Source organism: Lepus europaeus, chromosome 4 (assembly GCF_033115175.1).
Source record: "Lepus europaeus isolate LE1 chromosome 4, mLepTim1.pri, whole genome shotgun sequence".
NCBI lineage: Eukaryota > Metazoa > Chordata > Mammalia > Lagomorpha > Leporidae > Lepus > Lepus europaeus.
This window is the reverse complement of record NC_084830.1, coordinates 100,696,432-100,713,451: the sequence shown is the minus strand read 5'-3', so window position 1 is coordinate 100,713,451 and position 17,020 is coordinate 100,696,432. Positions and strand designations below refer to the sequence as shown.

Here is a 17,020-nt window from a genome sequence, read left to right as displayed (position 1 = left end):
GGATGACTACGGAAGTAAAGTTTAATGAAAAGAAACACACCTGATAGACCAAGCAGGCATCTCTGGATGCTGGCTGTCTGGATTCAGACTGGAGCGTTTATGGATTTAGGCTTGAGCCCTTTCCTTCCTCTCTGTTGGGGATGTCTCCCTGAGGGGAGGATTCTGGTGTGGAATTCCTAAAATTCCTCCAGAAAGTTCTTAACAGCCCCCTGGGTGCAGAGCAGATAAGAGTTCACTTAGCTGCCCCCAGGGAGAGGCTGGGACCCACCCAAGCAGGTGACTGAACAAAAGCAGTAATTTAGATTTGTAATGCAGGTCTGCTCCCAAGGCTAGCTTCTGTGTTTCCGTCCTCACCCAACACACCCTGGCCAATGTCAACCCAGTTCCCTTAACATCCTCTTTGCTGGGGGAAGCGCCACTGCGCCCTGTGCTGATAGCGTGTAGTGGCCGTGTGCTAGCACTGACACCCCCCACCCCGTCCCGTGTGCCCACAGTGCTCCTGGGCGGCCTGAAGGACCATCTGAAGGAGATTCGCCGCTGCCGCCGGCTCATAGTGATTGGCTGTGGGACCAGCTACCATGCCGCCGTGGCTGTAAGTGCAACGTGCTAGAGACATGGCTCTTAAATGTTCTCGTGCCCTTGGCCTTCTGAATTTGGCAAAGCCCTCGCACTCATTCCCTTGAGCCAGTGTGAGAAGTGGCCCTGAGCCCTGTCTCTGCAAGTGCCCTGTGAGTGGCCGAACCCCTCTCACCCCTCCCCAGACATTGAGCTGCCGTGTCACACACTGCCCCAGAATCCCAGACATTGAGCTGCCGTGTCACACACTGCCCCAGAATCCCAGCCTCCCATGTCCCTGTGGCCCCCAGGACTGACTCGAGTCCCCATTCTTGGCCTCAGACGCGGCAAGTGCTGGAGGAACTGACAGAGCTCCCGGTGATGGTTGAACTTGCCAGTGATTTTCTGGACAGGAACACACCTGTGTTCAGGGATGACGTCTGCTTTTTCATAAGCCAATCAGGTAAGGGATGGGCACAGACAGGTTTGTGTTCATTCCGTATACCTCCCTCCCTTCTTCATCCTGTTACTGGAGGGAAGGCCGCGGAAGCCTCTTGTCTTCATGCAAGAAAGAATTCAGGCGTGAGACAGAAAGTGGAATGAAAAGGCTTTACTGGGGACAGGGCATCCGTCAGGACGGAAGGGACAGGGAGAGAGCGACCAGACTGGGGGCGAGCAAGGTTACATGGTCGAGTGAGAGAATACACCTGGGTAGGTGGCTCAGCAGAGAGGCAGGGCTTAGCGTGCAGCCCAGTTGGACTCCCTAGGTTTTTAAGGGAGTCTGTTTACCCACCTACCCCTCTCCTCCAGGACAAAAGATGGAGAGTCCTGGAGGAAGGGTTTGTTGGGTGAGAATTAGCAAATTCCTCCCCAGAGTGCTGGCCCCTGACAGAGTAGGGGGGCTTCCCTTAGGGTGTGTCTGAGATGATTTTATTGCCCCACGTTACCAGGTAACCTCTTTGGTCCTGAGGAGAAGGGAATTCTCCTGGGAGTTTTCCTTGGGGGGAAGGGCTGGGACCACCTAGGAGGTTATCAGGGTCTGAGCAGGACTTTGAAGTGCAAGGAGCTTCCGGCAGTGGGTGCTGGTCTTCAGGCCTTTCTCATACACACATAGGCTCAATTTCTGACTTCCTACGTAACAATCCCACTAAGTCCTCTGTGCGCTACCACGTGCCACACGCTCTCTTGAGCACCAAGTCACTTGGTCCTTGGAGCTGTCTGCCACTGTCCCGTTTTACCAGGAGGGCAGCCATGTGAGACAGAGCTGGAATTGAGCTGGGGATCCAGGTCCATTGGCCTCTCCCCTGCCCCATGGTTTCTCCTTTCTCCTGCCATCCCAAGTCCAGGACTTCAGCTACCACTCACCAATTTGTTCGTAATTGTTTGCCAGACTTAATTTAGTGGAGGAAAAAAAAAATCCTTTGAAATTCTAAGTTAAGAATCCCTTCAGGGACTCTGCAGGCTCCAAGCTCCAGCCCTGGCAGCTCACTGTGTGCAGTGCCCAGGGTGCCCAGCAGGGGGAAGTGTGGCACAACCCTGCTCTTGCTAGGTGGAAGGCATTCCCTTAGCTGAGCACGCCCTGCCTGGTGGGGCCCCAGCACTAGGTCATGGCATCCCGAGGTGAACCTTGGCTTTGGAGCATTCCAAACATGTATGGAAGTAGAGATGCCACAGAATGCAAGAATGGGCTCAGCCCTTTCACGTCAGCCACACAAGTGGTAACGCCTCCCTTCTCTGAGATTATTTTGAAGCCAGTCCCAGACACATTCAATTCATAAATAGAAGGCATGATAAAAACGATCAAAGGAAAACAGCCACAGTGTCCTCATCATGGTTTAAAAGTTGACGGTAGTATTGTGGATGTTAACACTGCATCTATCTTGATTTTTAATATCATTTCTGTTTTGATCAGAAGCTAAGAAACACTAGAACAGACACACACACCCCCGGCTGCTGACCACCTGGTTGCCCAGTTTCTGCCACAGTCGCCTTTGGGTTTATAGTCCCATCCGAGCTTAAACAGATTTCATCAATTGGTTTGAGCCAGCAACAAAAGAACAGAGATGAATTGGCTATGAAAAGAATACTGTAGCAGCCCGAGTCTCTATAGAATATGATGTTCAATCTTTTAATGATGTCACAAGGAAAAAACCTACATCAAAACTAGGGACTAGCTGGTGAACACAGAGCCAAAAGCAGGGGCCAGGGGGCACAGAACAGCCTCCTGCCACTCCTATGCGTTCAGATGGCCTTGATGTTATGGACTGGTTCATGCTTGATTTAGTTTGAATCCTTTAAGACTCACAAACATAGGGAATTTTGCTGGTTTATGCATGAACTTATTTAATTAGCTTCATTACAAAAACAATTTGAGTTCACATTAGGAGGTTGCAAGAATCTGAGAAACACCATTTGGGGGCATTCTTGCACTTCTGAATAGGGCTGTGCAGAATCCCAGAAAGAATGCGGGACCCGGGCCCAGCCATCTCCTGCAGTTGCTGAGGCCTCGATTCCCGCCACACTGAGCCCTCAGCCGCAAGGGGAAGGGGGCGTGGAGGCTGCCACCGGGCATCCTCGCACAGGACAAAGTCTTGCACGTGAGCAGTAACAAGATCGCGCGTTGCGGAGTAGGCTTCTTCCTCTCGAGGAACGTGCTGACTTCCGCGGAGGAGCTGGCGGGATGGGTTGGGCCGGGTAGAGTCCGCACTGAAAGGGGCCCCGTGTGGCAGGCGAGACTGCGGACACCCTCCTGGCCCTGCGCTACTGCAAGGACCGCCGCGCCCTCACCGTGGGCGTCACCAACACCGTGGGCAGCTCCATCTCCCGAGAGACCGACTGCGGCGTCCACATCAACGCAGGCCCGGAGATCGGCGTGGCCAGCACCAAGGTAGGAGCCTGGCGCGGGTGCCCTCCTGCTGCCCCGGGGAGGCGCATGGTTGCCCCGGCTCTGCCCGGTGCTCTTTTCCTTCCGGTGTGTGTGTGTGTATGTGCGCGTGTGAGCGTGTGTATGTGACTTTCCATTCCCGTTCCCTCTGCGTCGTGGCCTGGGCACGGCTGCCAGGTGCTTGTCTCACAGCCCCCGCCCCTCCTTCCTTGTCCACAGGCCTACACCAGCCAGTTCATCTCCCTGGTGATGTTTGGTTTGATGATGTCAGAAGACCGAATTTCGCTGCAGAGCCGCCGGCAGGAGATTATCCGGGGCCTGAGAGCTTTGCCTGGTGTGTGCCGGATCGCAGCTTTCCATGTTTTCAAATGGGTCCGCTGTTCCTGTCCACTCTCTTCCCTGACCGCTGCTGTTAGCGGTGCCGTTCATCACCGCCTCCTCCTAACACTGTGCGCACCAAATCCCACCATTCACTGCAAGATGGAAAGCACACCCTCACCAGGCCCGATAGCCCCGGGGCACTGTTCCCCTGCTGCCCCTGCCCTCGGTCCTCCCCTCCCTTGCCCAGCTGCCTCCCCGACCTTCTGACCTCAGCAAGTGTTTGTGTACAGGCTGGTCAGGCTTGGCCCAGGTGTACTCACATATGAAGAGAGTTGGGAGAGGCATTCAGCCTAGCGGTGAGATGCGAGTTCCTGGCTCCTGACTTCGCTTCCTGCTCATGCAGGCCCGGAGAGGCCATGGTGATGCCTTTAGCAGTTGGGTTCCTGCCACTCCTGTGGGAGATCTGAATTAAGTTCCTAGCTTCGGACCTTGGTCCAGGACAAGCCTTGGCTGTTGGGAGCATTTGGAGAGTAGACCAGCAAATGGGAATTCTGTGTGTGTGTCTGCTTCTCAAATAAGTAATTTTAAAAAACTGTTTGAGGTTCAATTAGCCTGACACTTCAAGAAAGACAACCAATTTATCACCAAGGATGAACTTCAAGCTCTAGGTTTTGCTTGGTTGTATCTACTGCCATGAATTTGACCACTTACTAGTATTTAAAGATTCCCCCAATCAAATCATGGTGTTTTATAGTGAAATGTGTCCATTTTTAGAGGATTTGCATAACTTTCTGGCCAATGCCTAATGGTACAAAATTATGCACAAAATAAACAGAACGATTTCAGGTGCAAGTACATTTTAAGGTAAATTTCAGACTTTACTTTTTTTGTGTGTGTGTTTTTTTGACAGGCAGAGTGGACAGTGTGAGAGAGAGACAGAGAGAAAGGTCTTCCTTTTTCCATTGGTTCACCCCCCCAATGGCCGCTCCCGTGGTGCACTGTGGCCAGTGCACCGCGCCAATCCGAAGGCAGGAGCCAGGTGCTTATCCTAGTCTCCCATGGGGTGCAGGACCCAAGCACTTGGGCCATCCTCCACTGCACTCCCAGGCCACAGCAGAGAGCTGGACTGGAAGAGGAGAAACCGGGACAGAATCCGACGCCCCAACCAGGACTAGAACCTGGTGTGCTGGCGCCAAAGGTGGAGGATTAGCCTAGTGAGCCGCGGCACCGGCCATAGACTTCACTTTTACAATACTCTTTTAAGAAACAGTTGCTTCTTGAATTTAATGTAATACCAAAGAGGAATACTCACAATTATTACTGTAGTATTTTTTAAATACTCACCCCTTTTTCAAGCTAGGCTTCTCTGTGAGGCCAGATTTCATTCCTATACTTCAATGAAAAGAACATATCACAGCAGATTAAAAAGATGTGCGAAAACATAAAGGAATGTACTGCCACTCTTCTCACTAGTTAATTTTTAATACCATAATGTAATGGGTTTATTGTTATTTCTAATGAATTAAGATTTTAAAATTTCTCAGTATTATTTTCTAATAGCATTTTCTAGCTTTAGGCCATAAAAACAAAGGCTCTTAGGGATTCAGAATAATTTTTAAGAGTGTTAGGGTGTCCTGGGACCAAAAAGTCAAAATTGCTAATCCAGCATGTTCTGGCTTTGTCCTCAGACTCAGCAAGTGACAGGGGCTTCAACCTGGCCCAACTGTGACAACTGGGGGTGTTTGGGGAGTGATTAACAGATGGAAGATCTCTGTCTGCCTACCTTTCAAATAAAATGAGAAAATAAAAAGTGGGGAGCATGGTTTCCAACTTGCAGGCCATCTACCTTGGAAGTATTGTAATATTAAAAAAAAAAAAACATGAGTTCTTTATTGATATTACTATTTTTAAAAGATTTATTTTATTTATTTGAAAGGCAGAGAGGGAGAGATCTTCCATCCACTGCTTCACTTCATACATGATTGCAACCTCTAGAGCTGGGCCAGGCCTAAGCCAGGAGCCTGGAACTCCATCTGGGTCTCTCACATGGGTGGAAGAGCCCCAAGCACCTGGGCCATCTTCCAGTGCTTTCCCAGGGAGCTGGATTGGAAACAGGGCAGCTGGGACTTGAACTAGTGCCTATATAGAAGGCCAGCATTGCAGGCAACACTTTAACCTGCTGTGCCACAATGCTGGCCCCTGCGAATATTTTAAAATGAACTAACTTCACTCTGTGTATGCCTTAGAACTGATCAAGGAAGTGTTGTCGCTGGATGAGAAGATCCACGACCTGGCCCTGGAGCTGTACACACAGAGGTCGCTGCTGGTGATGGGGCGAGGCTACAACTACGCCACATGCCTGGAAGGAGCCTTGGTGAGCCCCTCTCTGCCCGGTCCCCCACCCCAGCACCCTCCGTGCAGCCCTCCCCGACATCATTTAGGGCAGGTATAGTAGATAGCCCAAGAAACCAGCAGGAAGGCGGGCAGGGCACTGGGCTGGGGTGGGGGTTGGGGCTTGGGGACCCCTTGGTGGCAGAACCTGCACGGAGCACTGCAATGAGGCTGTTCTGCTTCTTGGGACACAGAAAAAGGTGAGGCAGGTGCCTGCCCCCAGACAGCTCCCAATCTCCTGGGGAGAAAGGGTCAGGGCACCCTTGGGTGGATCTCTTGAGGAATGCAAGCCACACCAGGCACCCTCTGGCACAGCCAGTCACAGCTCAGGAGCTCCTTCTGAGAGGCTGGCAAGTATCGTCTGCAGAAAGCGATGCCTCCTAGAGGCTGAGAGTCTTGCTCGAGACCACACAGAGGAACCGTGCAGCGGGGCAGCCTGCGTGGCGGACTTCCGCAGACCACAGTGGCAGGGTAGGGTCTGTGCTGAGGTTCTTCGTGATTCTTCAGGTTTCCACGGGAAGCGTGAGGTCCTGCTTTGTAAACTAGGGCCCAGCTCTTCTGCCTGCCGGAGCAGGGGTGGTCTGCACCTGTGTGACTGAAAGCTGCTGCAGCAGGAGCCCAGGTGCCAGGCCTGCAGGCCGCCAACGGGGTGGGCAGAGAGCTCCGCAGGACATGCGGCTCAGCGTGCCCTTGGCTCACTGTGAGCTTGTGATTGTGCATGACGATGCTCGGGCACGGGGAGGGGGAGACCGCGTCCAGGTGAGGCAGCACTGGGCACGGGGACAAGAGCACCCAGCACTCCCCTGCTTGGCTCCCTCCTCTTCCAGGGGAGGGAGGGGGTCCCCAGCTGAGACCCCGGTGAGCTGCCACCTCCACATGTGTCCCATGGAGACTTGACTTTTCCTGCATTTACTGGTCAGTTACAAAGGACTTTACGGAGAGTACAGAGATTGAGATACATGAGGTGTGGAGGAGGGGCGAGGGCCCCTGTGCCCCCTACATGATCAGCTGTCCCTGGGGGTTTTATGGAAACCACATTACTTAGGCACGATTGATTACATCACTGGCCATCAGAGACAAGCTCAACCTTCAGCCCTCTTTGTGTCCCAGATGTTGGTGAGTGAGGCTGAAAGTCCCAACCCTTTAATCCTGCCTGGTTGGGTTTTTTTTGGTTTTTTTGTTTGTTTGTTTGTTTGTTTGTTTGCTGAATAGTCCTCATCCTGAAGCCACCCAGGGTTTTGCCAGCCGTTGGTCAGTCATTATCATAGAAAGGCACTTGGCCCTTGAAGAGTCCAGGAACTTCAGGAGTTGTGTGCCTGAGTGGGTCTCAGCCCCTTTTGCACCACCCCGCGCTGGGGAGCGTGCTGCTGAAAGATGCATGGTCAGCTGTGCCTCCACGTTCTTCTTTGGGGAAAGAAAGAAGTGTTGAGGCTGCTGCCGGCAGGAGTCAATGGCCCCTCTGTGGTCACTCCAGCTGTCTGCCGCCCCCAGGAGGAGCCACCCGCCTCACCACATTTCCCTGACCCAGTTGAATAGTGGCAAGGGCATGGAGAACACGCTGACCAGTCCAGTGACATGGACTCAGTGGGAACTGAACACAGAGGGAAATTCAGCTAACAGTGCACGGCATGTGATTTGGCTTCATAGGTCAGCTGGGGCAGACATAGGTGGTGATACTGGCTCGAAAATTGAGGATGTGATTAGTAAAATTTGCGATAAAGGCGTGTCTAGGCAGAACACAATGCCGTCATTATAAAGGATAAATGAGGAGCAGCCATGTGGCTGGCAGTGGGGGGAGACCGGCTATGCTGGGGTGGTGTTCTGCCCAAGGCAATGCTGGCCATGGAACTGGCCGGCAACACAGGGGATGTGATGGGGTCTGGCCCCAGGTGGACCCTCAGTGCTCTTGGCCGCTCCTTGCACATCTGCCAGACAACTGCCAGCTCCCTGCCCTCTGGAGTCATCCTCCAGGTCCCCCACCTTCCCCTCCGACTGATCTGTTCCACCTCTTGTGTGTCCAGGGTGACACCAATCCTGCCTTCTGTCTCCCTAGAAAATTAAGGAGATAACCTACATGCACTCGGAGGGCATCCTGGCTGGGGAGCTGAAGCATGGACCCCTGGCGCTCATTGACAAGCAGATGCCCGTCATCATGCTCATCATGAAGGACCCATGCTTCGCCAAGTGCCAGAACGCACTGCAGCAGGTCACGGCCCGCCAGGTGAGCGCTGCCTGCTGGGCTGGGGCCCCTGCTCCCTTCCTCACAGCACCTGCTGTGAGTGACCACACCCACCCCCAGACCCCTTGTGAGCAGTGTGCACGTTGGGGAAGGGAGTGGCCGGCCTGCAGCCGCATCCTACAGCAGCTCCTGGGTGAGACCCCACTGTCCACATTGCCCTGAGCTGCCCTGGATCCTGCCTGGACACCTGGGAGCTGCTCCTGTGTGACAGCCCTGAGGCTGCTGTAATGCAGTTTTTTTTTTATTTTTTAAGATTTATTTATTTATTTTAAAGTCAGAGTTACACAGAGAGAGAAGTAGAGGCAGAGAGAGAGGTCTTCTATTTGTGGGTTCACTCCCCAGTTGGCCACGAAGGCCAGAGCTGTGCTGATCCGAAGCCAGGAACCCGGAGCTTCTTCTGGGTCTCCCACATGGGTGCAGGGGCCCAAGAACTGAGGCCATCTTCTACTGCTTTCCCAGGCCATAGCAGAGAGCTGGATCGGAAGTAGAGCAGCCAGGAGTAGAATCGGCGCCCATATGGGATACCGGCACTGCAGGTGGCGGCTTTACCTGCCAGGCCACAGCACCAGCCTTGGCCTTATACTTACTATTTTTTTTTTTTTTTTTTTTTGACAGGCAGAGTGGATAGTGAGAGAGAGAGACAGAGAGAAAGGTCTTCCTTTTGCCGTTGGTTCACCCTCCAATGGCCGCCGCGGCTGGCGCTGCAACCTGCGCATCGCGCTGATCCGATGGCAGGAGCCAGGTGCTTGTCCTGGTCTCCCATGCAGGTGCAGGGCCCAAGGACTTGGGCCATCCTCCACTGCACTCCCTGGCCACGCAGAGAGCTGGCCTGGAAGAGGGGCAACCGGGACAGGATCGGTGCCCCGACCGGGACTAGAACCCGGGGTGCCGGCACCGCAAGGCGGAAGATTAGCCTAGTGAGCCGCGGCGCCGGCCTTATACTTACTATTACAAGTTTACTATCAAGGGGCCGGTGCTGCGGCTCACTAGGCTACTCCTCCGCCTGCGGCGCCGGCACCCCGGGTTCTAGTCCCGGTTGGGGTGCCAGATTCTGTCCCGGTTGCTCCTCTTCCAGTCCAGCTCTCTGCTGTGGCCCAGGAGTGCAGTGGAGGATGGCCCAAGTGCTTGGGCCTTGCACCAGCATGGGAGACCAGGAGGAGGCACCTGGCTCCTGGCTTTGGATCAGCGCAGCATGCCAGCCGTAGCAGCCATTTGGGGGGGTGAACCAATGGAAAAGGAGGACCTTACTCTCTGTCTCTCTTTCTCTCTCTCTCACTGTCTAACTCTGCCTGTCAAAAAAATAAACAAAACCAAGTGTACTATCAAGGGTACAATGAAAACCAGCCCAAAGAAGAGCCCCAAGGCACCCAGCACACAATCTGTCTCACCAGGGAGCTGGCAGGGGCTTCCAGCTCCGGTGCCCAGCATTTCTGATGGGGTTGCATTAAGCAGGCATGGTTGACTGGATCACTGGCCATCTGATTGACCAACCCATCTCCAGCTGGTCTTCCTGTCATGGCCAGCCCCATCCTGAACCTGTATCTGAGCCTGTCTTGGGTCACCTCATTAGCATAAGCTCAGGGGCCCACCATGACTAACAGAGGCACCACAATCACTTGGGGAAGTCTGAGGGCTGAGAAACTCCCATCTGTGAACTGGGGACAAAGTCCGGTCAGAAGCTTCGTCATCAACAGCTGCCCTGTGTGGGCGGGCAGAGCCTCAGCAGATCCATCTGGGACGGTTCAAAGACTCAAAGCAGGGCGAAGTCCCGCAGGTGCTTCAGCTGGCTGCCGCCACAGCCGGCCCAGCACTGGCACGAAACACAGCCACATCATCCCCCTGCTGAGATTCCCCACAGCTTCCCCTCCAACCACAGTGAGCCACAAGCGCGCCTCATGCAGCCGCCTGCTACTGTCTCAAGGAGTTCCAGGCATCACCATCTTCCTGTTTCCCACTCCTGCCGACCTCTGCGCCTTTGTGCTAGAGGTTCCCTCTGCCTGGAATGTCCTGCACACAGCTCCAGAGAGGGGCAGCTCCTCACTGAGGCCTTGTCCAGATGTTGCCTTTTTTTGAGAGGCTTTCCACACCTTGTATTGCACTGGTGACATTCATCTGAAATCCATCTGTTCTCACTGGTTTGCTGGCTTTGAACTTTGGTTTCCATCACTAGATATGAGCCCCAGGGGAGGTTGGAATGAGTCTGCCCCGCCCTTTGCAGCTCAGCAGTTGGGCACCGACTGCGGCCACCAGCCGGTGAGGAAGCAGCAGCGTGTCAGACATGGTGCCCCTTAGCCATGCTGCACATCACCACCCCTGTAATTCCAGCAAACACAGTCACCATGACCACTCCAGTCCTGTTGATCCCGGAACCTCTGCCGTGTAGGACGGTTTGTGTCTCTCAGGCCATCTGATGATGCTGCCTCTCTGCCTTAGGGCCGCCCGATCATCCTGTGCTCCAGGGACGACACGGAAAGCTCCAAGTTTGCGTATAAGACGATCGAGCTGCCCCACACGGTGGACTGCCTGCAGGGCATCCTCAGCGTGATCCCGCTGCAGCTGCTGTCCTTCCACCTGGCTGTCCTCCGAGGATACGACGTAGGTCAACACGCCCCTCGCACAGCAAGCGGTCCCTTTCTGTTCTTTAAAGACTGACTAGGAGTAAACAGTGGTAGGAACAGTAACTTCATTTAAAGTATCTCTTTTAAGCTTTTGATGAGTTTCTTCATTACAAATAAGAGGCTGTGCAAATGGAAGGCAGAATTCCCCAAGATGAGCTTCTTGGTTTTTTAAGAGGTGGAGAGACGGAGAAAGAAAGAAAAAGAGAGAGTGCTCCCATTCACTGATCCACTCTCCAGGACCCACGTTGGCTGGGGGACAGGTCAAGCCACCACCAGGAACTAGAAACTCAATCCAGGTCTCCCACCCGAGTGGCAGAAACCCACTTACTTGAACCATCACCTGCTGCCACCCAGAATCTGTATTAGCAAGAAGCTGGAGTCAGGAGTGTGCTGGGTCTTGAACCCTGGCACTTAGATGTGGGTAATGGGTATCTGTACTGCTGGGCCAACTGCTCGCCCCAAAGTAACTTTCCTCTATTTTTTTTTTTTTAAGATTTATTTACTTATTGTAAAGGCAGAGTCACAGAGAGAGAGGGAGAGATAGAGAGATCTTCCATACACTGGTTCACTCTCCAAGTAGCCACAATAGCCGGGACATTTGAGCCAGGCAGAAGCTAGGAGCTTCATCTAGGTCACCCACATGAGTACAGGGGTCCAAATACTTGGGGCACCCTCCACTGATTTCCCAGGTGCATTAGCAGGGAGCTGGATCAGAAATGGAGCAGCCAAGACTCAAATCAGCACCCATCTGGGATGCCAGCACCTCAGGTGGCAGCTTAACCCACTACACCACAATGCTGCCCCCTATACAACATTTAATCATTGCATAATAGCTATCACAATCTTAGAACAACTTTTGTAAAAATTACTTAGCCAGCCTCCTATTAATTGAATTGTTTTCCATTTTTTCTTCATAACTAACACTTCAGTGAAGATATTTATACATATATCTTTCACACATTAAGCTTTGTTCTTACTCTAGCAAATGATTCAGCATTCTGAGACATGTATTGGCAAGTTATGTTCCAGAAGAGAACTCATTTACAACTTCATCAGCATTGTGTATGAAGACATAATTCATTGTGCAAAGAAATGGAAGTTTTATTACAATTTTAGCTTAGAAGCTTTTAAAAATACATAGCCATAAAAGAATAATATAAACAGAATAACATAACAAAAAGCTGAATGTATGCTTCATCCAGAATTGACGTCTGCTAAAATTTTATATTTTTGTTTCATCTTTTTTTAAAAGATTTATTTATTTTACTTGAAAGTCAGTTACACAGAGAGAGAAGAGGCAGAGAAATAGAGAGGTCAGTCGGTCTTCCATCTGCTGGTTCACTCCCCAGTTGGCTGCAATGGCCAGAGCTGTGCCGATCCAAAGCCAGAAGCCAGGAGCTTCCTGCGGGTCTTCCCATGCTGGTGCAGGGGCCCAAGGACTGGGACCATCTTCTGCTGCTTTCCCAGGCCATAGCAGAAAGCTGGATTGGAAGTAGAGCAGCCAGGACTTGAACCGGCACCCATATGGGATGCCGTCACTGCAGGCGGCAGCTTTACCCACTACACCACAGCACTGGCCCCTGTTTAATCGTTTTTTTAACATAGAAATGAGATAAGCCATTGTACGTGGAGTAGAAGCCCACTTTAGCAATCATTCCCCCATTTCCTTCCAATTCCCACCCTACCCTAATGAGTCTCAATGAAATGCCAAGTGTGTGAGTGTTTAGCAGTACCAATGGAGCTGCTGGTTTTAAAAGCAGAAATCCTATTCTTTTAATAGCATTAGCTCAGCATGACACCTGCTAGGTGCACAGTGGCTGTTGATGGAAGGAGCTAACCCGCTCTCGGGCTGGGGAAGGCTCTGAGCAGGGAGGGTGCTTCCAGCTGCAAATCTCCAGGTGGCTCCTGGTTGGAGGTGACCAGGAACGTCTGTCACCTCAGTGTGGAGACAGCAGCCACTCTCCTTCATTTCAGGTCGACTTCCCCAGGAACCTGGCCAAGTCTGTGACCGTGGAATGAGAACAAGAGCTGGACGAAACCTCGCCATCTTTAGTCTGATACAAGCCCTGTCCCGACAGCAGGGGAGCTGCGTGGGAAGAGGAGTGGGCATTCCACGCGCTCCGTAGAGCTTGACAGCTTCGATGTGCCTTGTACCCAAGTGCTTTTGCTTCCAGCAGATACTGTTTCTCTGTGTCCTGAAGTTGCCGGAGAAGGGGATCGTTGTTTACACATGGGGATCAGAGCGGACTTTTCCACTACTGTGCAATAGAGATACAGCTCTCCTTAGAATAACTGTGAACCTTTTTAAACCAACACTAGTTAGTTTTAAAAGACAAAATATTTATAATGATGATTGTATAGCTTTTAAGTTATTTTTCTAGCACGGGGCTTTCTGTGGCCGCGGTGACACCTGCATGCATCTCTGGGCTCACCCCTGGCGGGTGGCACTCCTCTCAGATTTGAGCACAAGGCATTGGCCCTCAGGACTCTCTTTTTCCTTCCTCCCTGGGCTGCTCCCGCATCCCATTCCGACATCAGTGAGGCCCCCCCGCCATCTCCTGTGCCTCCTGTTCGTCCAGTTGAAATCTCGGCTTCCTTCAGCCTTTTCTTCTTGGCCATAGTCCAGCTCTCCAACTTCTGTTTGATCCGATCCTCCTTCCTGTTAAGCCCAGCCCTGCTCCCTGCCCATAGGAAAACAGCTTGAGGTATCCCATTCAAGAGGGTAGCTTTACGTGGGGCTACCTTGCTCTCTCTTTAAAAGCGTGCACAATCAGAGTACTATGCAATTTTAAGACAATAAAGACAGTACAACTTTTTTTGTCTTGTGTGTTGGATTTTGTTATCCTCGCCCTGTGTGCTTGGGATGCAGAAGACCCTACAGGAGCTGGGCAGTGTGTGGTGGGAACAGCCCTGCTTGTCAGGGCGGTGGTTGGGCCATGGTTGGAGGGTGCTTCTCAAGGGTTCCTGGGGTGAAATTCTATCCCACGGTGAGGCACTGAAGAGAGTGGAAGCTTGTCTGACTCTGAGGTGGGGCTTTGCGGGTAGTTTTGGGGAAGGTTATCGATTGGACGCTGGTGGCGTTATAAGGAGAGGGAGAGAGAAGACACGCACAAGCATACATGTGTGTCTGTGTGTGACCTCTGAGTCTTGCATATGATGCCCTGTGCTGCCTCATTACTTGCAGGCAAAGAGGTCACCATCACATGGGGCCCCTCAACGTCAGACCTGCAGAACTGGGAGCTAAATCAACTTCTTTTCTTTATAAAGTTATCTAGTCTCCAGTAGTTTGCTATAGCAATACGAAACAGACTGTTTTTGTAATCACTGGTCTTGGCCTTATGCCTAGGACCTGTGTGCTTCTGGGGTGAAAATGAAAAGCGTTTTACAGGATACAGCAAAACACAGGAGACTTGGAACTCTCAGCTGATGTTCCACTGACCCTGGGAGAGGTTGGGCCTTAAACACAGTGCTGCTTGGGATGGTGGCCAGGACACTGGAGACATCGACCAGGGGTGAAGTTCTCCAATTTGCACTTGTTTCCCCAGGGAGCCTCTCACTAGGCTGATATTAATGCCATAAGGCAGGAAGACAGAAAGCCAGAGACAGTTCTGGAGGCCTGAACAGTTGGGATGTAGGCTCCCTGGGTGAGTGCCCTCACACTCAGCGTGAACGACACCTACGTGGAGGGCTCAGAGCCCAGCCAGCCTTTGTTGTGGGTTCTGCTGGGCTCCTTAGCAACTCTTCCAGCCTCTGCTAGGCTCGCCCCTGTACGGCTGGTGTTGGAGACGTGGGAACTGCAATTCTGGGTTCAATTCCACCAGTGAGAGGCACTCATGGGACATCTGGAAGAGAGTGAAGGAACAGAAATCATAGATAGTCCCGAACTGACTTAGGATGTTTAAAATTTATACCGGTGCAAACAGTATACACATTCAGCAGAAACTGTGTAATACTTAAAGAGTTGTTTCATCCTTAAGTATGGTACTCAATAAATTACATGATAGTCAACACTTTGCTATGAAATAGACCTTGTGTTGGATGATTTTGCACAACTATAGGCTAATGTGTTCCAAGCATGTTTAAGGTAGGCTAGGCTAGGCTAAGCTATGATGTTAGGTGGATTAAATATTTTCTTGTTTAAAAAAATATTTATGGGGCTGGCGCTGTGGCACAGTGGGTTAACGCCCTGGCCTGAAGCATTGGCATTCCATATGGGCACTGGTTTCGAGATCCGGCTCCTTCACTTCCAACCCAGCTCTCTGCTATGGCCTGGGAAAGCAGTGGAAGATGGCCCAAGTCCTTGGACAATCTCTCTCTCTCTTTCTCTCTCTCTCTCTCTGCCTCTCCTTCTCTCTGTGTAACTCTGACTTTGAAATATATAAATCTTTTTTAAAAGTATTTATTTATTAAAAAGAGAGGAAGCGAGAGAGTCTATCCACTGGTTCACTCCTCAAATGCCCTCAAGAGCCAAGGCTGGACTAGGCTGAAGGCAGGAACCTGGAACTCCATCTGGGTCTTCCACGTGGGTGGCAGGACCCCAAGTCCTTGAGCTATCATTTGATGTCTCCCAGGCACATTAGCAGAGAGCTGGACCAGAAGCAGAGGCAGCTCTAAATCCAAGGCACTTTAATATGGGATGATGTAAGAGTCCTAAATGGTGGTGGTTTAACCCACTGCACCACATCTCCTGCCCCTGGATTACATACAGTTTTGTTTTGTTTTTTAAGATTTAAGAGTTACAGAGAGGCAGAGGCTGAGAGAGAGAGAGAGAGAGAGATCCTCCATCCACTGGTTCACTCCCCAGATGGCTGCAACAGCCAGAGCTGGGCTGATCCGAAGGCAGGAGCCTGGAGCTTCTTCTGGGTCTCCCACATGGGTGCAGGGGCCCAAGCACTTGGGCCATCTTCTACTGCTTTCCCAGGCCATAGCAGAGAGTGGATCCGAAGTGGAACAGCCAGGACTAGAAGTGGCACCCATATGGGATGCCAGCACAGTAGGCAGCAGCTTTATCTGTTACACCACAGCGCCAGCCCCTAAATGTACTTTCTACTGATGACAGTTTCAACTTAGGGTGGATTTACCCAGACTTATCCCATTGCAAACTGAGGAGCATGTGTATTTGTTTCTCTTCTGACAGAGGCCAATAGAAATGCTGTTTCAGGGGCCAGTGTTACAGCACAGCAGGTTAAGCCACTGTGTATGATGCCGGCATCCCATATAAGCACTGGTTCGAGTCCTGGCTGCTCCACTTCCTATCCAGCTCCCTGCCAAAGCACCTGAGAAAGCAGCAGAAAAGGGGCCAAGTCCTTGGATCCCTGCCACCCATGTGGGAGACCTAGATGAAATTCCAGACTCCTGGCTTTGACCTGGCCCAGCCCTGGCTGTTGTAGTCATTTGGGGAGTGAACCAGGGGAATCAGGGGTTGGAAGGGATCTCTGGCTCTCCATCTCTCTCAGTACCTCTGCCTTTCAAATAAAAAAATCTTAAAAACAAAAGAACAAAATGTAGGTCCAATTGACAGGAGGTTCTACTATGGCCCTTGGGTACTCCCAGCAGCAATGGATGGAGATGAACAGATTTCCTGTGGCTCCTCCAAAGCCAGCTCAGGAGAACCAGTGGGAACCGAGAGCCAAGGCAGCATTCCAAGACCTCCATCCTTAGCACACCTAACAAATTAATGAGGGACTCTTGCTCGAATCCCTCTTCCTAAGCAAACCACAGCTGATACCACAACTGAGATGTTTGATTTGGGTGAGATCTAGAAAATGTGTCATCCTCATATCCAGGAGGCAGTGGCCATCCTGACTTTTGTGCTCATAGTTCCCCTGCTTTTCCTCAATGTTCCACCTCTGTGTCTGTCACCCAGGCATGGATTCAACCAACCACAGATCAAAAATATTGGAGGGGGGTAGCGTTATGGCATAGCTGGCTAAGCCACCACCTGTGTTGCCAGCATCCCATGTGGGCACCTGTTCAAGTCCTTGCTGCTTCACTTCCAATCTTGCTTCCTGC

At 51.8% G+C, this 17,020-nt stretch overlaps 1 protein-coding gene across 1 annotated transcript in view; it reads left to right on the top strand.

Annotated features, from left to right (window-relative positions):
• Positions 1-13,075, top strand: part of GFPT2 (glutamine-fructose-6-phosphate transaminase 2) — a 45,770-nt gene extending 32,695 nt beyond the window's left edge. The window contains exons 12-19 of the mRNA XM_062188579.1: positions 495-592; positions 898-1,018; positions 3,285-3,442; positions 3,659-3,773; positions 6,007-6,134; positions 8,205-8,372; positions 10,824-10,985; positions 12,983-13,075. Of these exons, the coding sequence (XP_062044563.1) occupies positions 495-592; positions 898-1,018; positions 3,285-3,442; positions 3,659-3,773; positions 6,007-6,134; positions 8,205-8,372; positions 10,824-10,985; positions 12,983-13,027 (995 nt within the window). The 3' untranslated portion in view covers positions 13,028-13,075. The remainder of the gene's footprint in view (positions 1-494; positions 593-897; positions 1,019-3,284; positions 3,443-3,658; positions 3,774-6,006; positions 6,135-8,204; positions 8,373-10,823; positions 10,986-12,982) is intronic.
• The last annotated feature ends 3,945 nt before the right edge of the window (positions 13,076-17,020 follow it).